The sequence below is a fragment of the Globicephala melas genome, chromosome 4 (genome assembly GCF_963455315.2).
Source record: "Globicephala melas chromosome 4, mGloMel1.2, whole genome shotgun sequence".
Taxonomy (NCBI): domain Eukaryota; kingdom Metazoa; phylum Chordata; class Mammalia; order Artiodactyla; family Delphinidae; genus Globicephala; species Globicephala melas.
In genome coordinates, this window is record NC_083317.1 from 135,235,304 (window position 1) to 135,249,840 (window position 14,537).

Below are 14,537 nucleotides of genomic sequence, written 5' to 3' on the forward strand. Positions count from 1 at the left end.
CCACCGGCCCCCACTCCCAGGCAGGCCCACTCCCAGGAGACCAGTGTGGTCACGGGAGCGACGGAGCTGCGGGCCCAGGCGGAGCTGGGGGCGGGCGACTGCTCTGAGTGGCATGTGGGTTTCTGTGTTTAGCACTGTCCCCCTGCCAGAGCAGGGACCATGCATGTGTTCCATGTCACCATACCTCAGAGTCCAGAAAGCCCCAGGAACACAGAGGCATTCAGGAATATTTGTGAAGGAGAGAGGAGTAGGCAGGAGGGAGGGAGGCCGGGGTGTGGTCACAGCCCTCGAGGTGGTCCCTACCCGGGGAGATAGGTCTCGCAGGTCAGGTGGCCGAAGTCAGAGCCGTCACAGTCCTCCACGCCCCTGTGCCGGTGACCATCTCCACAGTAGGCCCGGCGACAGCCTGAGGGGACACAGGAGGTGAAGCCCTGAGAGGGGGGCGGGGTGGGGGACAGCCTGGTAGGACCATGTGGCCTGAAGGAGCCCCCCCCCCCATCCCACAGAGCCTGAACCCTCCTGCAGGGATGTCCACAAAGCTTCAGACCCCAATCCCACGGGAGGACACTGTTTCTGTCGCAGGACCACCACGGGGGGTTCCCGTGAGGTGAGGGTAGGGAGACGGGCACGTCACAGCCTTGGTGGTGCTTGTCTGTCTGCAGGGAGCTTCCTGTGTCCCTCGGGAGCCAGACCATCTTCCACGGGGTCTCTGTTCTCACACCAGGGGAGGGGCCAGGAGTATGAACCCACCCTCATTTTTATAGGGCTTTGAGACTAGCTATTAGTTCCTTCCTGCTGTGTCATCTCCACGAGGGGCAGGGGGACTCCAGGCAGAGCCAGCATCCTAGGAATCACCGCCCAGGAACTGTCGCGGGAAGTGCAGCTACACGGAGAGAACCAGACACTTCATCCTGCGCCTGCCCCTGCGCACTCTCAACCTCCTCTGAGCTCCTTGCTGGCGAGGAACCCACCTTTGCACCTACACGTCCCCAGCCCTGGCTTCTCATAGCAGGACTTTAAAAATAACGCAGTGAAGGGATGTCGAGCCTTCATGGCACCCAGACAATCCATGCGCACGTCAGCTCACAGAATCTCACAGAATCTAAAGGCTTGAGTGTTCGGTGCGGTCGTACCCATTTTTCAGTTGGGGAAAGTGAGGCCCTCCATCACCCCACTCACCGTGTAGCCTCCTCCCTGAGCCTGAGGGTGACTCAGTGGCTTCCAGAGCCTGCGTCCAAACTCTATCTGAATCTAAAGCTCACGCTTTCCACCTCACCTCCTGCTTTTGTCACTTGATTTTTTTTTAAAAAAAAAGAAAGAAAAACGACGCTTCAGCCCTATGCTGCCTGCCTGTCCCGGTAGCATCCATAAGCCTGAAGGTAGCCCAGGCGCCCAATCCCCAAAACAGAGCTCTGCTATGAGGACTCTGTCTGCTAAAAGTGAGTCCTGAGTCAGATTCTTGCCTTCTCCCGTCTGCCTCTCGGCCCTGCGTCACCTTTATCTTTTGATAAGAACTTGGATTAGAACGTGGGTTTTGCCAAGAAGTAGGATTCAAAAGAAAGGGAGGGCCCGGTGGCTTCTCTGGGGCCAAGATCCTTGACAGCAACCCCATCGCCATGCTTGGACGGTGGGAGGGCTCACATTTGGCCTGAGTGGGGAGGGTCGTCCCCCCAGCAGCCCAGCTCTGGCTCTAGAACTGTCCCAAACCAGCACAGCTGGTGTCCAGGGCTTGGCCTGACCCCACCCGGCAGCGGTTCAAGCTGGGGCCACTCACGGATGCAGTCGTCACCCACATCGCCGTTCCCGTCATCACACTCCTCCCCCGGCTGCAGGACCCCGTCCCCGCAGGAGCCGCGGTGGTCTACGGGGTAGTCCACAGGGTAGAAAGGCGTCAGCTGGCCAGAGAAACACAGCACGCACGGTTACCGGTACGGTGGGACAGGTAGCCAGGCACCGGGGACGGAGGGTCTGGGCGGGGGCAGGGCAGTGGGGGAAGGGCACGCCTCCCCTGTAGCCAGAGCTCTGTGGTTGGCAGGAAGGCTGTGCGGGGCTGGGAGCCTGTCTGGAGCCTTGGCCCAGAGCAGAGCTCCACGTGGGGAGCCAGGGCATGGCAAGCTCTCAGAGGCGGGCTGAGGGAGGGCACTCAGACTTCCATGGAAAGCTGTGCGCCAGGCCTCTCCTTCCTTTGGAGATGCGTCCCTCTGCTGATGGGGTGTGTGCTGAGCGCCCCGTACCTGGATGGGGAGCCAGCCAAGGCTGTCCTTGAAGTACAGAGACCTCTGGTCTCTGCGGAAGGCAATGGCATGTTGGGTGTTCAATCTCTCAAGCTCCTCCTGGTTGTTGACCACAAATATCTGCCGGAGGAAACATTGGTGAGGATTCCAGGAAACACTTCTACGGAGGGCAGGGGAAGAGCCAGAGGAGGAAACAATCCCTGACCTTGGGCTGGTGATCAGTGGGAAGGGCAGTTTGCTTTTACACGCCTGCATCCCTCCTGAAGTGGTGACCAATGTCTTGATTCCCACACCTTCCCAATCCAGTTCCTAATGTCTGAGTTTGAAATAAAAATATCTACCATGGTTTAAAATTTATAACATTTAAAATGTTACAAAGACTTGGGGACTTCCCTGGTGGTCCAGTGGTTAAGAATCCGCCTTCCAAGGCAGGGGACGCACGTTGGATCACTGTTTGGGGAACTAGAATCCCACGTGCCGTGGGGCAACTAAGCCTGCGCGCCGCAACGAAGATCCCGCGTGCCGCAAATAAGACCCGACACGGCCAAATAAATAAATATTTTTAAAAAAATGTTACAAGGACGTAAATAAAAAGGTGATGTCATCTAATCAAGTAATTCAACACCTGGAAATGATTCTTAACAAAAATCCTATACTCAAAGTGTTCATTACAGTGTTATTTATATCAGGGAAAAGCTTGGGAGCACCTGATACCTATCTGACAATTGGGCTCTGGTTAAGTAAATCACAGCACAGCCACATGATGGACAGAGTATTACCTACCCATTCAAATTATGAATTGATGTCCGGGTTTACTTTAAAATAATCTAAGGTAGGTAGGCTGTCCTGAGTAAGTGTAAAAAGGAAACAAGATTAGCCGGGAGTTGATAATTGTTGAACTTGGGTAAAGAGTACAAAGAGGTTCCTTACGCTATTTGTTCTGCTTTTGTATTTATTTGCAGTTTTCTATAATTTTTTTTTTCTTAGAAAAGACAAAGAAGGGAATTCCCTGGCAGTCCGGTGGTTAGGACTCTGCGCTCTCACTGCCAAGGCCTGGGTTCAATCCCTGGTCGGGGAACTAAGATCCTGCAAGACATACGGCACAGCCACACACACAAAAAAAAGACAAAGAAAATACTCCAAAATAGACCCACAACCTTGGTTTTCTTCTTTTGATTTTCCCTTATTTTCCAATTTCCTGTAACGAGCTTGTGCCCAGTATAACAGAGGAAATAAGTTTTACTAAAAGGCTTTTACAAAGCCCGGGGAGCATCAATCCCGGAGAGTCCTGAGGGATGACCACCCCAGATTCCGCCCAGAAGAGCCTTACCACAGGAACTCGTGGGGAACTGGGCCCATACGCAGACTCCCCATAGGAAGGGTTATTCACATTCATGGGAGGGCCACAAAGACATCTTCCTGGAGGCCCAGGAAATCCTCTTTCCCCTTTGGGTCCCATTACAAGGTGTCCTAGGAAGCAACAGACTGCTGTTACTAGCAAAGGAAGAGAAAACCAAACAGCCCAGGGAGGTGTCAGCAACCTTCATGACAGAAGTTTGAAGTCCACAGTGTGGACTTCAGGGAGGCCTGGAGGAGAGGTCCAGAGAGACATTTCTGGTTCAAGGTGTGGGTCCCTTAACCACACTGGGTGTGGCAACACCTTCCCCAACCCTCTTCCTCCCTTCCCTCTCTCTATACCTTGGAGACCAGACAGATGGGCATTCTACTTCCCAGACACCCTCGCTCCTGGAGGTGACTGTGTGCCACAGTGTCAGCCAATGTAAGATCCGTGGTGGGAGAAGGGTGAGTGTCTGGGGAAGTCTATCCTGATAAGGGAGAAGCATAGCTGGAGGGAGACACAGCTTCCTCCTTCTTCCTGTCTGGAAGACAGACAAGATATCTGGTGCTGCAGCAGCTGTGCTGCAACAATGAAGTAACAAGTGTGAGAAGAGAAGCCAGATCGCAGGGAAGACCAGGGCCTCATGGGGCCTGGGGCCCTGAGAGCGAGACCTAGAGGCTGAACTAAAGCCAGCCACTGTCCACCTCTGGATTTCTTTGTCGTAGGAGGGAAACAATCCCTATTTATATTTAGACCATTATTAATGGGGACGTCTTCCTGATGAGTGCACTGCTGGCTGATAACTTTCATCATTTTTTTACTCATTTTATTTTGTTCTTATATATAGGAATTTAACAAAGGGATTTCTGAATGTGGGTTTCTTTGATTTCTTCTGGAAGAAATGGAATGTTTGAAAACGCTCAGCCTATTTGTTCTTACCTGATTCTGAGAAAAGTCCGGAAAAGATATGATCAGGAAATTCACTCTTTGAAAGGCAGGAGGCCTACTAGGGTAGTAGTTCTCACCTTGACTTATAAAGGCCCTGATGCCCAGGCCACACTCCAGACCTTCCATCAGGACTGCTGAGAATGGAGCACAGGCATCCGTGCTTTTCAAAGCTCTCACAAGTGAGCACCGAGGTTGAGAGCCGTTGGTCTCGGGAAATGGTCTTTGCACAAAACCCCCACCAGGCTATCTTCCTCTTCATCCACCATCCCTCCCTTCCCAGGCACCTCCTGGCTCACTCCTGATCTGGGTTCCTACATCACTTCCTCAGGGAAGCCTTTCTGAATCCTCACACTCCGTCCTGTTCACACTGAGTACAGTTTCTTAGTTCGCCAGGCCTTTTCTTCCTGGCACTTATCTCTGTGATTCTATTCACTGTGAGATTATCCAGGCCAGCTGGATCTCCCCCAGGAGAATGTCAGCTCCACAAAGGCAGGTGGATGCCTGTTTGCACTCATCAGGGCGTGGCACAAAGTAGGGGCACAGTACATGTTTGATAACTGAATGAATGAATGCAGACTAACTGGAAAGGGAAGGTCTTCAGAAAAGACTAGAGGTCCCATTCCAGCTGGCAGAAAAGTGCTAGAGCCAGAGCCACCAACAGGGAGAGAAGAAAGAGAGGAAAAGATGGGCACTGAAAACAGAAATAAGTAAGTACCCCTCCTGCTGGGAAAATAAGGGGGAGCTTGGAGATCAGCCAGTCATTGGTTTCAGGTTGTTTTACTGTATCAAGGGCAGTCAGCAATTGGGGACATGGTTTGCAGATCCCACAAGGGTGGGGAAAAAAATGACCCCGGGGGGAGAGGTCTGGTCAGAACCCCGAGGAAGCAGCTGCAACTGGAGGAGGAGACCCCAGCAGGAATGCCCACACCCTGAGCCTTCCTGAGCCGGTAGACAGATGTGTCCAAGATGGGGATGCTGCCAGCCCGCCGGGAAGGGAGGCTTGCCAGCATCTTACACCAAGTTATGGTCGCTCGTTCTAACAAGAAATACAAATACAATCTGGGAGGAACGCCAGTCTCATGCTTGGAGGGACAGAGACCCCACCAGCTCAGGAATGTCTTGGGGAGTTAACCAAGGATGGGAGAGCATGGGAGCCGCCTTCCAGCAGGCTCTGTGACCGCCAGCTTCTCCTCCAGAACCACAGCCTCAGAGAGGCTCAGGAGTTTGTCCCATTATCCAGCTAATTAGTGGTGAGGCTGAGATTTGAGTTCATGTTTGACTTAACACTATGCCATTCAAAAGACACATGTCCAGGAATACTGATGCTCGCAGGAAGCTGGCAATTCCCAGGTACCACAGTGATTCACTTATGCCCTGTCTGGGGTCAGGAAGGACTCAGCCAAATTTGTAATCTGGTTATTGCAAATTACATCCTAAAGGCATTTTACTGTGGTTCCCTCCCCCGTCCCCAGGCCCTCTTTCTTGGTTAACTTGGGTAATGAGAAGCTCCTGCCCCCTTCATCTCCCCAGAACCATCCCGCCCCCCGGCACCAGGCACCAGAAGCAGAGGTGGCCTCCAGATAGGAAGACAGGATGTGGCAAGGAGCCTGCTTCCTGCCCCCCTCCCCCCCGCCATCATTTCCCTGCCGCTTCCTCCCAGTTGTCCAAGGGCATCCATTACCCCTGCCTGCTTCCTGCCAGGCTGCACTGAAGGGCACAGCAACCCAAACTTCCCCAACTCAGCCCCTCGGAGCTTGTCCAGCGGGCAGCCTCTCCCCCATCCCCGGCAGCCGGAGGACCCAGCTCTGCATCTTTGCTCAGGGAGCCTCCCATCTCCACTGGCCACTGCAGTGGGAGCAGGTCCGAGGGGTAACCTGGGAGAAGGCAGAGGAACCATGGAGTCGTCTCCATGTCACCCCCATCCCACTCTACCCCTGCAGAAGCTGCATGGCTACGTGGGAGGGTCTCGGGACCAGGAGTCACAGGCCAATTCTGGACCAGGAGTGGCCACCAGTCGGCTCTGTGACCTTGGGGAATCTCTGTGATCTCTGAGGCTCAAAGTTCTCATCTATAAAGAAAAGGATGGACCAGACCAGGCAGTTTAACCCGGGGTCCACAGAGCCTGAAGATATCCCAAGATGGATCGGGGGCAGGGCGTTTGGAGCTCTGGGAAGCAGTGAGCAGAATCTTGGGTGTAGGTGGACACATTTTTTTCCTGAGAGTGGAACTTTATCAGGCTCTCAAAGGTAGTCTCAGAAATCGCTATGGAGGCCTGTTCCAACTCCTGAGGATGACCCAGCTGGTCCTGGGCACAGGAAGGTCTCTTTTAAATTCCTCCCCCTCCTTCTCTACCCATCCCCCCAAAACCATTTCTAAAGAGCAGAATTCTTGCCCCATTTTCTTCAGCAGCCTCACTCTGGGAGGTTCCCCAGAGGGGAAATGACCCAAAGGAAGGCACAGGGAGGGGACATCAGTCAAAGAGCTGGCCCGCATCCTGCTTGGCTGCCGTGCAATAATCCAGGTGGGACAGCCCGAGAGTCAAAGTAGACCAGGTGTGTGAGCACCTGCAGGGGCCAGCCCCACGCACCCCACCTGCCCGGCGCCATGCGGATGCAAAGCTGACTTGGCCAAGACCCTACCTCAAGGACCTGCCATCTAGAAGAAAGAGGAAACACATCCTCAGAAAACAGTTAACAGTGGAGGGGCCATAGCAGATGCAATGTGGGACTGGGGCCCAAGGGAAGGAGACTCATCCCGTTAGGAACCAAGAAGGCCTTATTGAAGAGAGTGCTTTGAAGGAAGGAGAGGAGTTGGTGGGGTGGACCAGAGCAGCGGTCCCCAACGTTTTTGGCACCAGGGACCGGTTTCCTGGAAGACAATTTTTCCACGGACCTGGCGGGTAGGGGTAGGGGGATGCTCCAGGCGGTAATGCGAGCGATGGCGAGCGGCAGATGAAGCTTCACTAGCTCGCCACTCACCTCCTGGCTCCTAACAGGTCTGGGGGTTGGGGACTCCTGGACCAGAGGATGACGGGAACACTATTTCAGGCCACGTGGACCCAGAGGGACTGTAGGAATATGCTCCAGCTCAACAGACAGCAGAGTCCACTGGAGGGCAGAGGGCACTGAGGCTGGGATCCGGCAGAGGACGGGGTGGTAGAGAGAGAAGAGGGTGGGCATACCAGGCTGAAAGACAAGGTGCCAGAGGACCAAGGAGAGAAAATAGGATTACGTTGGCCCTGCTACAGGGATGGGGCTGGCAACACAAAAAGCGGGCATCTGAGGGAGCTGCTGAGGGTCTCCAGGCCCTGCCCTTCTCACCCCACCCCAGGCCCTAGGAGGGAAACGGGATTCAAGTCAGATACACACAGTGAGACCAGTAAGGTCTTAGTTTGCTGAGGACACCCCCCCAACCGCATACCTCCTGGCTATTCCTCAGTTTTATGAGCTCCTAAATACCCCCAAGGGTCAAGAGCATCCCTTCCAAAGGCAAAACCCGGGCTTCAGGCCACGCTCCCAGCCTCTGGGGTCGGCAGCTCAGGGTCATGGGCTCAAGTGGAACGTTATGCGTCCGAACGGAGGAGGGAAAGGACTGGCTGGAAGAACCTTCATCCAGATCATCGATTCAATGCAGGGAAACAGGGTCTGGGCATGGACACAGGGCCTGAGGTGCATCTCAATTCAGCTCCCCTAACAGTTAGAAATAAGGGTGGCAGGATAACTCGTCACAGTAATTGATGTTTGTTCTTCCATTATTTTTTCGTTCCTGACTTCAAGGAGGTGGCAAGACTTTGTGCTTTCTTGCTTTTGCTGAGAAACAGGTACTGTTTGAAGACTTCTGCCTTCTGTTCTCAAAAGAGAAAAGCTCCTAAGGGGGCGGCGCTGTATGAGGAGTGTGAGGAGGGAGGGGCTGGAGGACAGAAAAGGAAGGATCACCCCAGATGTGGGAGCACAGGGACCCCCAAATCCTGGAGGAGAGCCAAGGTCTCAGGAGGGACAGCTGTGGGGCCTTCCTGGGAAGGTTGAGCCTTGGGGAGCAGGATTCTCAGGCTTAGAGATGATCTGATAGCCAAACCTGGCGTGAGGAAGGTGGTCACGTGTCTGACCGTGTGGCCTTGGGCAACAGGCATTTCAGAGGTGAATGGGGCAGATCAAGGGCTGGTCACCTCCCGTGATGTCTATCTGCCATAACTCCCCAGGATTTTTGCCCCACGGTTCTGTGGCAGTTGAAGAAGTGGAGAGAACCCCATTAATGCCTGAGACTGAATTTCCCTGGCATCCTAGCAGGTTGGAGTCTCAGAGCCAGTTTTCATTTGGTTTTAAGGATTAACAAAATGACATTTCTTGACCTTCCCATGATGTGGTTGTAAACACTTCCCCACAGTGGGGAAAAGTGCACTTTGGGATTTTTAAATGCCTTCATTTTCTTAAGAAAAGAATTAGAATAAAAATTTTGATTCCTTTCATATAACTGAGGACAAAGAATCTTGCACAGTCAGTAAACAGTATTCTTGGACCTAGAGCTGCTGTGCTTATATAGATGGTGTGCTATGAAGGCCTTCCTCTGAGCTGACAAACTAAATAAAAGGCTTAGCTCCTCAAATTAAGCAAGGTAAAACAAGGTAGCAGTGTACCTGTACCCTCTTCAATGGTAGACTTTTATTTCTTTATAGTGGTTTCTTTCTATATTCGATGCACATCTGTAAGGACTCTTTTATAACACTGTGTAAGACAGAAAAATTTGCAATGTCATCTTTACTTCTAGGTTTAAGAGCATTGCTTGGAGCCATGAAACGTTCTTCTAGAAAAGGGTGTTAGTTGATGCAATACTTGCCTGTTATTTTTCACTTAAAGTGTAAATGACATCACCAATGTGATTTTTTTTTTCTTTTTCACTCCTCTATTTGTTCTCCCAAATCCCAAAACAAAGCCAGAATAGTGTTTATCTCTCTCATGTAAAATTTGACTGAGTCTAATTGTGGATAAATTAGAAATATATTGAAATGCTTCAGGCATTTTCCAACTCAGAACACAAGGCAGGCCTCTGCTGACATCTCCCTGTGCTCTCTGGGAGGCTGGCCAGGAGGGCAACAGCGTGGATCAGGTGAAGCAGTGTAGCTCTTACCTGCAGACGGGGGACCCGGGGGTCCTGGGGCGCCCGGACGGCCAGGTTGACCAGAAGGCCCAGGTTTGCCTGGTGGGCCCATAACTCCACTATCTCCCTTCTGCCCCTGACAGAGAGAAAGGCAGAGCCCGTTATAAGAGCAGGACATGGCAAACCTCCTCCCCCATTCATCTCTAAATTGCACTTTGGAGCAAGTACCAGGGGGAGGATGCAGTCCCAGAGGTCCCAGAGGGAACAGCAAGCTCCTAAAAACCTCAGGGCAAGTGACATTTGAGACAGTGATGGATGCATGTTTATAGACATTACTTTTTTTAAAAAAAATGAAGTATAGTTGATTTACAATATTGTGTTAGTTTCAGGTGTACATCGTAGTGATTTGGTGGGGTTTTCTTGGAGATTATATTCCATTATAGGTCATTAAAAAATATTGAGTATAGCTCCCTGTGCTACACGGTAAATCCTCGCTGCTTATCTATTTTATGTATAGTAGTGTGTATCTGTTAATCCCATACCCCTAATATGCCCCTCCCCCACCCCTCTCCCCTCGGGTAACAGTCAGTTTGTTTTCTACAGACATCACTTCTTGCTCTGTCCTAGACACATAGGAACCAATCCAAACCACACTCCTCACTGGGCAGGTGAGGAAAGAAAGGCTCAGGAAAGAGCAGGGATTTAGGCCAGTCACCTGGCATCAGGCTCTGCCTGCTCATCAGGACAATTTCTGTCTCAGCACAAGAGCTGTTCCCACTCCGTGGCCTCTTGCTGCTATCAGGATAAAGACCCAGCTCCTTACTGGAGCCTCCACAGCCCTGCACGGCCAGGCTTTCCACGCGTGGCCCAGGCTTTTGGCGTTCTTGGTCTTCAACAGCACCATTCCTTTTCTTTCCCTTCTCCAGACTCTTCTCTCGGCCCCGAACCCCTCTTCCCACCCTTCTGCCTAGCTAACTCCCTCCCATCCTTCAGCTCCCAGCTAAAATACAGTTGCGGCAAAGCCTTCCTTGACCTTGCCTGACCAAGTCAGTTCTCCCTATCATGGGCCCTTTTCCTTCACGGCCTTTATCCCTGATCATAACTACCATTGTTCGTGTGGTCATTTCCTCTGTGTCTCTCCAGGAGACAGAAGCTCCCTGAGGGCCAGAATCTGTTTTGTTCACCTCCTTTCCCCAGAGCAAATGGGGAAGGAGGAGAAGCTGAACACACAAAGCGGATGTAGTTTGTTGGCTCTAGGTCGAGAGATCTAGGTTTTCATCTTGGCCATGAGACCCTGGGTAACTCATGTTGCTGCTCTGTGCCTCAGTTTTCTCATCTGTGAAATGGGGCCAGGCAATATACACCTGCACAGGCTTGCTGTGAGGCTAACAGAGATCTCAAAGGTGAAAAAGTGGTTTGCACAGAATCAAGGGCTTTGTGGGCCAAGCTGATTATCATAGCAACTGGCTCGGTTTCATCTTTTTCCCACAGTTAGAAAAGTCCTGATTCTTAATGAAAGGCACACCTGCAGGTATAGTCTTTCCACACAGCATGTCCTCTTTGCTGTCTGCTCTGAGAGGGTTAAGAGCACACATCTCCCCCCAGAGCTGCCCTTAGGCATGACCCCAGAAACCAAGGATGGCACACCTGTAGATCCTTCCCCTAAGCCATTTGCTAACTGTCCACTCGTGCCCGGGGCCCGACCAGGACAGTGACTGATGCCTGATGGCTTTGGCCTGGTCCCCTTCATACCCTTGTGCTGTGGCTACCTCGCCCACCTAATGAAACATAACCTTCGCCAAGCCTGGGGAACAGGCAGGCCGGGCACGCCTTTCACCACCATGTGATGTGTGACCTGCTGCCTTGTCAACATGGCCCTGGGGGCTCTCTCGGCAATGTCCAAGGAGTTCTTAAACACTTAATGCGGGATCGTGAGGTCAGAGTTTGTCTCCAGTTCCACCCTCATGGAGGGAGTCTTAAGCCTTGCCTTAGCATTCCGTGGGGCAACCAAGATGGGTCCCAGATGGCAAAGGAAGTCACACCGTCTTAATATAGCCACAGCGAAGGCCTGCTCTTCTAAGAGCCACATCAGCTGGCTCTGAGCACAGGAAGTGCCACAGCTTGAAGGAGCTGGGAACGCTCCTTGTTCTGACCTCAGCGGTAATCAGATATTCTGCTGCTCAGTCATCTATTCAGAACAGCCTCGTCCCTGTGAGCGGGACTCACTGAGCAGCGCTTTCCAGGAAAAGCGTTCTTTTTTTTTTTTTTTTTGCGGTACGCGAGCCTCTCACTGTTGTGGCCTCTCCCATTGCGGAGCACAGGCTCCGGACGCGCAGGCTCAGCGGCCCTGGCTCACGGGCCCAGCCGCTCCGCGGCATGTGGGATCTTCCCGGACCGGGGCACGAACCCGTGTCCCCTGCATCGGCAGGCGGACTCTCAATCACTGCGCCACCAGGGAAGCCCGAAAAGCATTCTTTATTCCTTTACTGCCACCAAGTCTGGTGATTCCCGTCAAGGAAGTTGTGTCTCCGTGACTGAAGATTTGTGTGATAAAGTCAAGAGCTGCTGTCCTGGGTCTGCCCGGAGGCCAGGCCTGAAGCAGGAGGGTGATGTGAAGATTGCTGTGGAGAAGCTGGTCTCAGATCTCCAGGTTCTAACCCTGCTTGGAAGCTGGCTTGGCTGGGGGTCCTGGGTGGTCAGGCCACTTCCCTGGCCCCCGGTTTTCTGGTGACTACATGCAGGGAATTGGGTCGGTGGTCTCTAAAGTCCTTCTGGATCTGCAGTTCTTACTCCTGGATCCCCTTCCAGATTTCTGATTCCAGGATTTGGGTTGACTTTCCATAACCTCCAGAGACTCTTAGCATCATGGCTCAACAAACACCCTGTATGTAAAACTCTACTAGGCAATTAATTCATGACAAAAGAAAGTATCATGGTCCGCTCCCAAGGCTGACGAGTCCAGTCCAGGCTGGAGCACACTCGGGTGTCTGTAATGTCTCTGGAGGAAGATGGGCTCATTTCCCTAACTTCTCTGTTTCTGGTGTCGTTTTTAAGATTGCCCCAACGAAATCATTCTCAACAGGGTCAAGAAAGAGCCTTGGCTTCGGCCCTAACCAGGACAAGACAAACACTGCCCAAGGAAAGAACTAGATGACAGAAGCCAACCGGCTTCTCAAACCCCAAGCATAACACATTCTGGATGGAATGCAGCAGTAGTGGAGAAAACGATTTTTTTGAAAAGATTTTTCCTTTTTTCTTCTTTTTCTGAGCCTAGTTTTTAGGAAATTAGTATCTGTGGCATCATTGTGAAGCCACCCATGGCCATGCCACCAACTGTAAATCTTTAAAAATTAAACTGGAACATTGTGACTTCAAAAGTCATCATGGGGGCTTCCCTGGTGGCACAGTGGTTGAGAGTCCGCCTGCCGATGCAGGGGACACGGGTTCGTGCCCCGGTCCAGGAGGATCCCACATGCCACGGAGCGGCTGGGCCCGTGAGCCATGGCTGCTGGGCCTGCGCGTCCGGAGCCTGTGCTCCACAACAGGAGAGGCCACAACAGTGAGAGGCCCGCGTAACGCAAAAAAAAAAAAAAGTCATCATGGAAGCTGATTCATCAGGTTGGAGTCTATGTCTTTCCTAAGTTCATTTCGAAAAGACCAGAATTGGCTTTGTAGTGTTACCGTGGTTCTGAATCCCGGTGCACATTAGATTCATGTGGGGCTTTAAAAAAAACAACAACCCATGCCGCAGCCCCAGTTGTATCAGAGTCTTTGGGAAGTAAGGTCTCGACATTGGGGAAGAGGAGAGGCACACTTGGGACCACCACCAGTGCACCAGGGGAAGGGAATCTGTATTTAATCGGCCCCCAAGATGATTCTGATGGAAGCCAGAGTCTGAAAGCCACAGATCTAGCCTAAGGAAAGAATGGAAATGTGCCCAAACACGTTCACTTCTCAGCATTATTTATAATTTGGTTAGGCTTCTCTTGTCCAAGCTATCTACTCTGGTTACTTATTTACCAAAATCGATGCAGAGATTTAAAAAAATGTTTAAGAGTAAGAGTGCTTAATGAATGCAGTAACAAGTTAAAACGTGTGTGTTGTGATTTTTAAGTTAAAAATTTAGGATACAATAAGTATATATCAGATATAAAAGGAACAAATGACTAGAAAGTCCACGGAAGCAATAATACTGGAAGGAAGTGTACATACATGGTAACATAGTTGTACCTGGGTGTTAGGTCTTTAGATGATTTCCTTACTAGTTTTCTGAATTTTCTGTTTTCTGTGATGATCATATATTACATGTATAATGGGAAAGGAGGTAAAAAGCCAACAGACTGGCAAACAAAAGAGTAGGGGTCACACACGTCTCATTCGAGCAAAAGGGAGAGGTTCTCTGAGGCCCTGGGGACAGCTCACATCACATGGTTTGACACAAGAGCCTGCTGACCAGGGGAGTTCAGAATGAAAACTTTCCCTAAACCCTGAATAGTACCAATAAAGGGGTCATTTACAAATGGGGATCTTGAGTGAGGAGAAAGCACCCTATTGTTGAGACCCAGCAGATCCTTGAACAGCAGGGAAATATCTGGGCTGATTCCAGAACTCCATCTGCATCTGGGGCACTGAGGCAAAAAGCAGATTTTTCTGGGCGAACGAGCAGACCTGATTTCCACTCCCAGTTGCCTTGGATAAGACAGACCTGTTCTTATGAACCGAAGACCCACTCCTGCCTCTAGCCTTGACACAGCTGGACGGACGTCCTACCCCATCCGCCTCGCACTCCCGCCTCGGTGGAGAGCCCAGGCGCCCCGGAAGGGGTGCTGCTACTGCCCCCCAGCCCAGAGGATGCTGGAGACTGTGTGCCCGCAACGTCCCTGACCTGTCCGCCCCGCCCTGCCCACCTCCCTACACCCGCA

The 14,537-nt window shown here is 51.8% G+C and overlaps 1 protein-coding gene across 2 annotated transcripts in view; it reads right to left on the reverse strand.

Annotated features, from left to right (window-relative positions):
• The window catches only part of COLQ (collagen like tail subunit of asymmetric acetylcholinesterase), a 65,971-nt gene that overhangs the window by 2,776 nt on the left and 48,658 nt on the right, over positions 1–14,537 (reverse strand). For both annotated transcript variants that reach the window (XM_030876392.2, XM_060298629.1), the window contains exons 12-16: positions 9,646–9,751; positions 3,565–3,704; positions 2,235–2,354; positions 1,775–1,895; positions 304–406 (exon numbers count right to left, since the gene is read on the reverse strand). In XM_030876392.2, the coding sequence (XP_030732252.1) occupies positions 304–406; positions 1,775–1,895; positions 2,235–2,354; positions 3,565–3,704; positions 9,646–9,751 (590 nt within the window). The remainder of the gene's footprint in view (positions 1–303; positions 407–1,774; positions 1,896–2,234; positions 2,355–3,564; positions 3,705–9,645; positions 9,752–14,537) is intronic.